The sequence below is a fragment of the Dendropsophus ebraccatus genome, chromosome 15 (genome assembly GCF_027789765.1).
Source record: "Dendropsophus ebraccatus isolate aDenEbr1 chromosome 15, aDenEbr1.pat, whole genome shotgun sequence".
Lineage (NCBI taxonomy): Eukaryota > Metazoa > Chordata > Amphibia > Anura > Hylidae > Dendropsophus > Dendropsophus ebraccatus.
Genome location: NC_091468.1, coordinates 48,593,012 through 48,605,483, shown reverse-complemented (window position 1 = coordinate 48,605,483; position 12,472 = coordinate 48,593,012). Strand labels below are relative to the sequence as shown.

General features: G+C 39.1%; 1 protein-coding gene across 2 annotated transcripts in view; it reads right to left on the bottom strand.

The window, feature by feature from the left end:
- Positions 1–12,472, bottom strand: part of PLCB1 (phospholipase C beta 1) — a 510,352-nt gene that overhangs the window by 209,575 nt on the left and 288,305 nt on the right. For both annotated transcript variants that reach the window (XM_069955509.1, XM_069955510.1), the window contains one exon: positions 5,558–5,698. In XM_069955509.1, the coding sequence (XP_069811610.1) occupies positions 5,558–5,698 (141 nt within the window). The remainder of the gene's footprint in view (positions 1–5,557; positions 5,699–12,472) is intronic.

Genomic DNA, 12,472 nt, shown 5'->3' with positions numbered 1-12,472 from the left:
TGTCACTTCAAAGACCGGTGTAGAAGCTTCAGCAGCAATGAAGCGAGAATAAAGCCGAGGAACGTGGAGAGGTATGTATTAAGTTTGATATTTCTTTTTACACAGCCATCAGTGATCCATTACACATAGCGATGCATGGTCAGCGGCCAATGATTTTTAGGTGGGACCAAAAGACCCGATCAGCCTATGATCATTTTCATCAGATAATTGTTGTCCTGATTGGGCAGATTATTGCTCTGAGTAATAGGGCCCTTACTGTTGAAGCAAGCTACCTCTCAGAAAAGGCACTGCAAGCCCTATTACAAGAAGCGATTATTAGCCAAATGGGCCAGTATTGTCCTGTGTAATAGGCCCAGTGATCAGCCAATGAATGCGTAAACATTTATTATCCGTCTGACTGCATATTTGAAGCTGCCTGTGTAAAAGAGCCCAGGGGGAATTCAAACTGACTTAGGGGCCTATTCCACGGAGCGATAATCGTATTATTGCTCCGTTAAATAGAGACAAAGATCAGCCAATGATCGTGTCATCGGCTGATCGTTTGTTTAGGTTCAAACTTAAAATCAGCGGGCACCCACCGCGCATCGCTGCGTGGAATAGCAATGCGCGGCGGGCGACCGGCGATCTCAAAAGCACCATACATTACCTTCACATGTTGTAGGTCTTCTCCTGCTCTCCTTCTTCCTCCCGGTCCCGCGCTCAGCCAATCACTGGCCAGGACCACCGCGGCCAGTGATTGGCTGAGCAGTCTGTCAGCTCAGACAGGCCACATCGAAGCTGCTGCTGCACGCTGGACTGAGAGGAAGGAGGAGCGCAGGAGAAGCCCTGCAACATGTTTAGGTAATGTATGGTGTTTAAACAAGGGCTGCAAGGACATTGGTAACGATGTCCCTGCAGCCCTCGCTAAATGATTATTGGGCAGTGGAATGGGCCCAGTAAACGAGCGCCGATCTAGCAGATCAGCGCTCGTATACATTATTGATCGGGCCCCCATCGGCCCGTGGAATAGGACCCCTACAGTGACAACTGTACATGTAGGAAGAAATCAGGTTGGATGGAACTAGAAGTATGCATAAGAACGCCAGTAACTGATTGTGGGAAGTGTGGATCAGGAGGCAAGTGAATGAACCATGGTCCATCCAACATCTAGTTCAGGAACAGAGGCGAGTGGGCTTTAGGTGCCTATACACCTATAATAACTGTCGTCCACTGTAAGTTTGCTCATCTCTTCCAGATGAACTTTTGCCTCAGATAGAAAAAAGCTCAGCGTATTATAACCTCAGGTGTTATCAAATCTACATATAATGAAATCCAAAAGGCAAAAGAAAAACCCATAATAGTCGAATTGCTCAAGTAAAATGCAGAGAAAGTTCAAACAATCTCACTGAAAATAACCCGCACTATATACCAGTCTACTGAGCTAAGTGCACTTTTTCTGCAATTTCCCAGGGAAAAGTCGCTGACTATAATTTCGAGTCATACTTATCCATTACTCTTACATTTCAGATTCTTTCGAGTTGAGCATGAGAGACAGATCTGTCTATTCGACAATCTTACAACAATTTGATGAGTAACTGGAACGTTACCTCCTAATGTCAGACACTGATCCTAATCATATTTGATGGCGTATGTCACACTAGAAGACGTCAGGTTCAACAATATGACATCCGGGTGGCTGGTGCGGCACAATATCGAGCTGTCCTAGAAATCTATTTTAACTCATTCAAGTTTAATAATAAATTAGAATAGGGACTGAACTTGTATTATAGGAACATTTCCATCGAGTTAAAGTTATATGGAACTGTAAAAATGAAAGTAGTCACATTACATGTACCAGAGCTCAGTAAATGTATCCAATAGTCAAATACCAAATAACAATCAGCTAACGTCATACTATTATTTTTGCCCCGTATGAGGTTATAACTGTGACATAGCTTTTCAATTTATCATTAACTTAGCTTTTAACCTTATTTGTGTCCCTGATACAATCGCCGGTATCTTTTAAGCCATGTGAATATCTAGAACTGGAAGGATAAATACTTTATTTCTTGCAACAGAAAACACCTCTAACCAGTTGATGATACAGAACAAGCATGCTCATCCTGATGCCTTCAACATAGTATATAGTGGGGTAAGGACTCAAGCTTTCTCTATACATGGTGCCTCCCGCCTGCTTTAAACAGTTGGGGGGTGTTGCTAATAGCTGGCGCAATAATCCATGTTGCCTATTTAACCATTTACATGCTGCTGTCAAAACTGACAGATGCATTCAAATGGCCTATACATACCTCATTGATGGTGTAATGGTCCAGATCGGCTACTCTATGCAAGGTTCTGGGCTGCCTGACCTTAGTATTTGCTTCAGCCTGTGTCTACGAGTGCCGATATGATGGATCAATGCAGTACAAAGGTACTCCATTGATCTCTATGAGAAATCAATGTTCTGGTCATAGAAGTCCCTTAGGGAGACTACAAAAGTGTATTAAAAATGTTTTGAAAATAGAAATAAATTCATCCCATAATAAAAGTTTAAATGATCCCCTTTTTTCCTATTTAAAATATAAATAATCAAATAAACAAAAGAAACAAACACATTTGATATTTTTGTGTGGAATCACCTGAACTATTAAAATATCACATTCCTGTTCTCACACAGTAAATGGCGCAAGTGCAAAAAAAAAACACCAAAATGCAAAATTGCTTACCCAGCCCTACAGACTGAAAGATAAAGTAGAGAAGACAGAATAGAACGATTTAAGGCCTTTTTTTTACATGTACATTTTGTAAAAGTAGTAAAATAAAATAAAAATAAAAAAAGAGTATATAAATTTGGTATTTTTGCAATTATATTAACATGAATATAGATAACATGTCAGTTTTACCACATGGCAAATGGTGTAAAATATACGCCCAAACCAAATAGCCTTTTTTTTTTCTCCATTTCACCGCCAAAATATATATTATATAGTCCTGTATATTTTATGGAAAAAAAATAAGCAGGTCATTATAAAGCTTTAAAAATAAGGCTTCAAATAGGTCTGTAGTTAGAAAAATGAAAGTGTTTTGGCCTTTCAAACACAAGGTGAAAAAAGCGCTTTCAGTGCTAAACAGGTATATGTTATGGCTCCCTTTATAGTTACTACTTTATTTTGCCTGTTATGATAAAAAAAATTTTTTCAAGATATAAAAATATTCAAGAATTTGTGCAAATTTTCGCGAACCTCAAGAAACTAATTTTCTCTAAACAAAGCCATACACTGCAGTTCGACTTATATAGTTCTACACAATTATTATACTATATTAACTAAGGCTATGTGCACACTTAGTATGAGACCGGCCGTTCCATGAACCTGCCTCAGAAAAGATCAACCTGGCCGGGACTGCAGTACCGGCCGAATGATCTTTAGCGCCACAGAGTTCTGATGCGGGCGCATCCGTGCACGCCCACATCAAAACTTCCCATTGCACACCATGGAGCGTGCACTGACAGGGTTTGCAGGTTTTGCAGAAAACTGACATGACTGACATGAAAACTGACAGTTTTCTACGTTACCGCTAGGGATCCCGGCCGGAGTTTATACCCTGTGTATACACTCTGGCCTGGATTCCCTAGGCCTGTAGCACATTGTAGGTTCCGTACCAATCATGGCCATTGCAACAATTGCCATTATTAGTATAGAATTTAAGTAGTGTGAACCTAGCCTAAGACTGAAATACACATACACAGAGTGGCACAACTTTATAGGATGGATTGCAGTCCTTCCTGCATCCTAATATTCAATAACCTCTCCACTGCAGTGGTTCTATACATTTCATACATTACTTAACATCTTTATACATATTAATATTAATAAATCCATATACATAATGATGGGCCAGTCCCAATTCATCACTATTAATGTTCATAAACATATATACTGCAGGTTATAATCGTGTATGTGGAAATACAATGTAAACATTGGAGCGAGCGTCTGTTGTGTTGTTCATAAACATGTACTGCAGATTCCCACAGGCCCGTTATTCCTTGACAGACTTAATTACTATAAATCTGCATGTCACCATGGGGAAAAAGCCATCAAGAAAGACGTAAATGTCACACTAAGTCACTCAGGATTATAACTTGATTAACAAATCAGACATCATACTGTATGCAAAAACAGCTCATACCTCAAAGGTGTTCCTTCCTCAGTATGTTCATAAATGGAAAACTGAGTTCTGAATGTCTACAAAAATATTTTCTTCTAAATGTTACAATTAGCATTTTTTAATTATCTTCACCTGAGAAATGGCCCACTATGTGATTAGGGAGGATTTAAGGGGCACAAAGATTGGTGATGGGAAAGCTACCACCAAAAGGTGGCGCAAAAGAGCTGCTGTACATATCCTTCTCCCCAGGATTCTCACTGGAGCATGACTGGCCTAAAAATCTCCATAAAGTTGGCTTATTAAATCCCCAGTCATGTTCTTAGGATTCTTAATGGACCACAAGTACTGGCTTGAAGGGGAATGCTACCTCCAATAGGTGGTGCTGGAGGCCTGCTTTGCATATACTGTATTATCCCCTTATCTTCATATGTGTTTTAAGGTCAGGTCATTGTATATGGATGGGTTAGAGGAATCTGCTCTATATGCAGTGGGTAATGGCTATATATTACAACTGACACTCGTAAAGAAACAAAGAAAAACTATAATTAAAGGATTTGAACCCACTTCTGACCAAAATACTATGTGTGAACCCAGTACAGAAGTAAATCTGTTCTCAACCACAATCTGTTCTGGTAGGCTGGTTGAGAACCGAGCAGTTTTTTCCCCTCATAAGTAGTAATAATATATAGATTATAGAATTTATCCATCCATGGACATGTCGTTTTTTTCAACCACGCTAACCGTGTAACTATGGGGAGCTGAAAAACAGTTTGAGAACCAAGCAAGTGAGTTCTAAAGAAAAACCATCCTTGAAAATATTGAGAAAGGAATTGTTTGAGTGCTTAGCAGTTTGACAGCCGAGATACCACTCTATAAGGTTTTGATGTATTGGTTCACTATGTTATAGCCCCATCTTGAGGAAACAGCATGCAGCGGTGTAACTATAGAGGATGTAGAGAAACCCCTGGGGCCTGTTACCTGAGGGGATCCAATAGCTCTTCTCATTATCAGTACTATAAATGACACATGATGATTGATGGGTCCTTGTGTTTTTAAAAGGAGCTTCAAGATATGCCTCTGGCCCTATGCCCCATGTGATACCTCCACTATTATTATCACATTTTTATAGTTTCTTGAACTTAATTGATGTTTATGATTATGTTTTGTTTCAGCTATTTATTAATAGAATGTAAGCCATGCCCTAAATCTAAGCATTGACGTTAAAGAAAAAAATTCCCAGAATGCTTGCCTGTGCTGTGTAAGAATATATACTCTTATCTATCACGGTTGAATCAGTATATGTGAGTTTTTGTGCTTCATGACTCACCATGTTTTTTTATTTTTTATTAGAACAAAACCTATATTTTGTAATCAATAACCAAAAAAAACTAGAATAGTGAACACAACCCACCTTTGCAATTTCTTCTTGAAATGCTACTAAATTCAGATATGAAATGTTAGTCAAGTCTGGCCCATAGACGATGGTAAACATTCGATATTCTAATCGACCTCCAAAGTTCCCAACTTCCAGCTGCTCCTTCAGTTTGGGGTCCTAAAATTATAAAGAAAAAATTGTTGATTTACTTCAATTTAAGGTAAACATTTTATAATGGAAAAATCGTTCAATATTGTTCATATTACATGGTATATACAATAAGAAAATGATCCAAAGAACAGTGAACATAAGTAAAGAAGGGTCATCAGGCTATGTGCAAGCACGGAAGTCACGGAATCTGCGAAATTATCTGCGTGATTTCCGTACTGTGCAAGGGCCCTTATGGTGTAACGTTTGACCAGTGTTGGGTGTTAAAACTCTAGAGGTAAGATACCCTTTTGACTACTGTCTGGTAAAAGATAATATATGGAGTCCCACCAATCCTCAGAATGGAAATCCAATGTCCCCCAAATAAAAAGTGTCAGCACACACAATTAGCATTTTTTTTAAAATTCTCTATGGAGCTTTCTGACATTGCCAAGTTAAGTACTCAGCCATGTTCAAAAGCTCTATAGTAAATAAATGACATGCTGGCTGCATATGTGGGCTACCCCTCCACTTATTCGGGGCAAAAATGAGCTCAATCCAGATCTTTCCTAGGACATATGCAGTGGTAGCACAATACCTAAACCAATTAGCTTTACTCGTTCTCTATGGGGCTTCCAGACACTGGCAAAAACTAGCAATGCTCGGAAGCCACATAGAGAATATGTGGAGTACTGGCTTCCACTCCATTAATTGGGGACAACTAGCTCAGTTTTTGGAATTAGAGTCCTACCAGTCAGTCCCCCCACCAGCTGCTATCTTCTACTCTATGGATAGGGCGTAACTTTTGATCTTGGGATAACCCCTTTAACATATAGATCTGAATGCTAGTTCTTATGTTAAACATACACTACAGTAAGAACACACCTTATACAGTATCAATACTAGACACAAGTGTGTGCTGCACAGTGCGGCACTGTAGCTATGGTGGGTGCTCAACCTCAGGCAGTCGGACTCCAGACTTTCAAAGTGGTACAACAAAGAGGTGGCACTCCAATTTCAAGTGAAAATAATAATAATAATAATAATAATAATAATAATAATAATAATAATAATAATAATAATTTTTAATCACCCATTAAAAAGCAACATTTCGATCTCCCAATGAGATCTTTTTCAAACTTGAAAAAGATGTAATTGGGAGATCGAAACGTTGCACATTAATGAGTGAATAAAAATCATCTTTCTTTCCACTTGAAATTGGAGTGCTGCCTCTTCTGGGATTTGTTATATCAATACTAGTAATAGTAGAGTAGCATAGACAAGCAAGACCTGAAAGCGACTCTGTACCCACAATCTGTCCCCCCCAGAACGGATTGTACCTTCAAATATCTGCTTTTAATCCAAGATCTGTCCTGGAGTCTGTTCGGCAGGTGAAGGAGTTATTGTCCTAAAAATCAACCTTTAAACTTGCAGCCCCGTGCCCAATGGCCGTGGCCTAGAGTGTGTGTGTGCATTAGGCTGGCACAACCCCTCTGTCCCCCCTCCCCACCCTACTCATCATAAGAAATGCCCCAGGCAGATTTTCTACTATTCATCACCTGTGTCAGCACGACACATGGGCTGGATCATTAAGGCACCTGTGCAGTGAGGAATAGGAGAATACCTGGCTAGAGCATACCTTATGGTGAGGAGGGCAGGGAGGAGGGACGGAGAGGCGGTGCAAAGTTAGGGCACAGATAGTCTAGGCAATGGCCATTTGGCACAGGGCTGCAAGTTTAAAAGTTGTTTTTTAGGACAATAACTGCATTACCTGCCGAACGGACCCCAGGACAGATCTTGGATTAAAAGCAGCTATCTGAAGGTACAAGTGGTTTGGGGGGGGGGGACAGATTGTGGGTACAGAGTCACTTTTTAACCAATACTTCCAACCACTTGGGCATCATTTTGGTACTTCTAACTCAATTTAAGTTTGTAAAGGGTCTGTTAAGCCTTTATTCTCTGTTCAATGGCAGTGCAAGGGTATAGGTGGACCAACAAGTTTAGGAAAGGCCCGTTTTCATTATATCGCCCCACCACCACCACTTGTCTGTTTACACCTAATAATTAGATATGGCATCATCCTAAAGGCTTGGATTATAACAGTATCTTATCTATACTAGACTAGCAAAGCAGCTATAATTAGGGTTATTTTCTATCTTTTTTGTTTTGCTGTTTGAGATAAACATATTACTGTCGAGCGTCATCTTGTTACCCGCAAAATGAAACAAAACATACTGCATGACAGCGGACGTCAAATTACATCAGGAACGTTGCAGCCGCACAGCCAAAAGAGCGCAGATCTGCAATTATCTATCCGATTCCATTTCAATACACGATAATGAAAATAGCATGACCTTCATTCATCACTATGCAGTGCAAAAAGCAACGGGATCACACAGACCATTTATTCAGAACATTATCATTTATAATGTGCAATTTTGCCAGTGAAAACATTTTTCGATGCTTCAGGTTGTATAGACAAGTAAATCCCCAGATGAGCGTAGAATTCCTCCAGATAACACATCCCCGATTTATTTCGCCTTTACAAAAACTGATATCTTTTTGACGTCAGAAATGTCTGCCCTTTGGCTACATGACCCAATCATGACACCATAAAACATATAATCTATCAAAGTGAACAGTTATAATTCATCATTGAGCAGAATAATACGGCCTATTGTGACGCAAGATGACAGACCAATCTTATGTGAGGACATGGTTGACTGGTCCAAAATAGCTTCACAATGGCTTAATACATTTCTGTATGCTATAATATCTCGTATATACCATAAAATTGGATGATATAGTTAAGTATTGATTCCAATATCAAATTTTAGCAAAAATAAATTCTAGACTTTTTAAAAGATTTTTTTTCTAGACTCTCTAGATGTGGCGGCTTTGCTGACAAATCTAATTTACTTACTACTTGAACTACTATTAAATACAAATTTTGAAGCATATTTTTTTAGGCTATGGTCACTTATGAAAAATAGTCCACATTCAGGGAATATGTTGGCAATGATATGCCCATATATACCATACCATGGCAGGTCTATTGAGTTCATTGGACCAAACTTAGTCTACTATTGATTATGTTCACTCTATTTCCAAGTACAGCGATCCCTCAACTTACAATGGCCTCAAGATACATTATTTTCAACATACTGTGCAATGTTCCTTTTTGGAGCATCGTAACTTGAGACCAGACTCGAAATACAATGCTGTACAGACAGTCCAGATCTGCAGAACATATAAAAAAAAATAGCTGTTGTATGTATGGACTTACTGTATCCATATTAGTTTGCTGCTTATTTTCCTTTAAATTTTCTTTTTTTTCTCATTTTGGTGGATTTAGAACCAATTACCAGTTTTCTATAGATTTTTGGCCTCAACATACAATGGTCGTCCTGGAACCAAATTATATTGTATGTTGAGGGACCACTGTATATACTATTTTTTGCCTGAGTCAAAATATGTGTGACTGCAAATAAACAGTACACACATGGAAATTGATTGAAATTAGTATTAGAAATGGAGGGTACTGATTCAGGTTTTGGCAAAACTATTCAAACCCAAATACTCAGTGTTTCATTCCCCACAGCTGCAGAAGATGGCTGCCAGGAAAATATGGATACAACGACATCCAACTTCTCGAGCCACAGAAAATCAAACTCCATTTTGATAGATCTCAACACTAGTTATGGAGACTTGTTTTAAGTAATGCTCCATGGGAAAATTGATATGCAAATTAGATTTCATCAAGAAGGAGGGAAACTAAGAAAAAGTCAACAGCTATTTCAGAATTCTTGCTTTTTGACTAGAGTGTCCGCTAATCCAATTAGTACCCAGCTCTCTACCTATAAGGAACAAGAGAATGAAAGACATTACTACATTGGTGACTTTACCTCTTGTAAGACAATCCTGGTTGCGCTAGTTTAACTTTTTTTTTTTTTGTTATATTACTTGTGGAGAAGCACAAAGTTGTTCCCTAAAAATGTATAAATAAATTGATAACTGAGTCTTATTCCCACTGTCAATAGGAAATGCCATTACTTATAATGTATTGAATCAATACTGACAGTGTTAGTATATTGCCTTGTATTTGTAGCTGACTGTATCATCCTGTACTGCTAGCACTATATAAAGGGCCCTATTACATGAAGCGATAATCGTCCAAATGAGGCCGATTTGGCCGATTATCGCTCCATGAAATAGGAAGTACAATCAGCCGATGAAACAATGATCGTCTGATTGTTTCTTTCGGTCTAGACCTAAAATTATCAGTTGTCGGGCGTGGTTCGCTATGTGTAATAGCGATGCAAGGCTGACGGCTGATGATTGTTGTGTAAAATAATAAAGTATTAACTTGCCTTACTACTTTCCCTGCTGTCTGCAGCTCTGCCTCCTGTTCCAGTCCCTGCACAGACAGGCTGTAGCCTGCCTCGGCCAGTAACTGGCTGACTGGACGGCGGTCCGGTCAGCTTAGAGACCGGAACAGGAAGCAGAGTTGCAGACACTGGGGAAGTCCTTCGAGGACACAAGGGAACGTGGTAAGATAAGTTAATACTTTATTATACTTAAGTGTAAAAGGCAAGGGCTGAACGGACATCTGTGCAGCCCTTGCTGACCAATCGGCCTGTGTAATTGCTCAGTAAATAATCGAGCCGTGTAATAGCACCCTTACAGAGTCACATGACTGATGGCCCTGACAATACACTTGATAAATCATCATCCTCAGTCTTCAATGCATTCCTCTGTAAATATGGTATCATGATGTCTGCATTCAAACCCATAACAACTTTCGTGAAGACATTATAGTTTTTATTATTATTACTAGAGATGAGCGAACCTCGAGCATACTCGAGTCCATCCGAACCCGAACTTTTAGCATTTGATTAGCGGTGGCTGCTGAAGTTGGATAAAGCCCAAAGGCTATGTGGAAAACATGGATATAGTCATTGGCTCCATCCGGTTCGCTCATCTCTAATTATTACACATTATTATATAGAACTTGTAAATAAAGCTCTGGATTATAATACAGGATATATTTATGAAATTTGGGGAAATAATTTTTTTAAAAACTTTGCTCTAATATTATAATATTTGCGCATTGGATAAAACATCCAAACCTAAAATATTCAGGTTTCCAAAATCTACATGTGTTATAATAGTGTTTTAGGGTACGTTCACACGTACCGGACCGGTTTTCTGCTGCGGATCCGCGGCAGATCCGCAGCAGATTTCACCTAAATAAGTGAACACAGCATCAAATCTGCACCATCAAATCTGCTGCAGATCTGCTGCGGATCCTGTAGGTGTGAACGCAACCTTAAAGTGTCACTGTCGTGAATTTTTTTTTTGCAGAAATCAATAGTCCAGGCGATTTTAAGAAACTTTGTAATTGGGTTTATTATCCGAAAAATGCATTTTTATCATGAAAAAGCAGTTTGAAGCTCTCCCCCCTGTCTTCATTGTTCTCCTATGGAGAGAGCTAAAGAAAAGACCAAAACAGGACAACAAAGAGTTAATCTACAAATCCCTCACGGGATATCTCTACTGACCATCACCAGTGACCTGTCTGAGCTCTGATTACAGCTGTCACCCAGCTCCGTGCCTGTAATCCTCTGTTATCTGCTCTCTGCTGCCGGCTAACTCCCTCCTTCCTCCTCCCCCCTCCCCTCTCCCTAGAGCAGACAGGGGACGTCTCCTGCAACAAGTCACAATTTTCAGATTTTTCAGAGTGGATGAAAAAGAGGAAGGAGGGGGGACCTGGGAAAAGGCTTTTTACATGCAGATAATGGCAGATTTGGCTAATAAACCCAATTACAAAGTTTCTTAAAATCGTCTGGACTATTGATTTCTGCAAAAAAAAAAAAATACGACAGTGACTCTTTAAGCTTTATTAGGAAATGATAAATACTACTTAGCTCCTGTCTGAGCTTGTGTTACAACTTACTTGCATCTGTAAATGACCAAACAAAGCAACAACAACATTCCCAAAGTTTGAAGCTCTACATCTCAATACAAGAAATCTCAAGACAACATCTGATTTACAAAACAGACCTCGCTGAAGTCAAACTAACATCACCGCCGGTAATAAAAATGATGGAAATGAAGCCACAAATAACAGTTGTGCCTGTAACATTCCTTTGATTTACACATGGAAAAAAGAGAATGTCTCATGTAACAATGCTATGTAAAATGCATAGCAAATAATCCCTCATTGGAAACATATGCCTGGGATTTTGGCCAGATGCTAAAAGTCAGATGTGCTCTTCGTAAAGGTTGTCAGTGTTACTAGAGAGCCAGGCAACTATGCTACTACTTGGTGTTATTTCCAAGTGATAAAACCATTCAACTTATGTAGTGGAACTAAACAGTAAAAATAAGTCCTCAGATCCCAGAGCTGTAAGAAATCTATTCGATAGCGCCACCATGCCACTTTTACATAACTCTACACAAAACATTATTCTTACAAAATGTAACTTTTTATTTACTTTGCACATTTTCTACAGTGAAAAAAAAAAAAACTTGGCTATCCCCTTGTGTAAGAAGTGTGTTACTATGCATCTGTATAGCTCAGATGCCAATGGTTTCTAGAGTATTGGAAACCATGTACTGTATGTCCTTCCCTTTCCCTTCCTGTCAAACTGCGGTCGATGCTCCCTCAGTGCTGATATTTGGTCTTTTCTCTGTTCAAAAAAAGAGACCAAAACACAGTCCTGTTTATCATGCAGGTTGTATACTAACTGAGGGCTAATAAATTATTAATTTGGACTGATAATATAAACTCATGCTAATTAT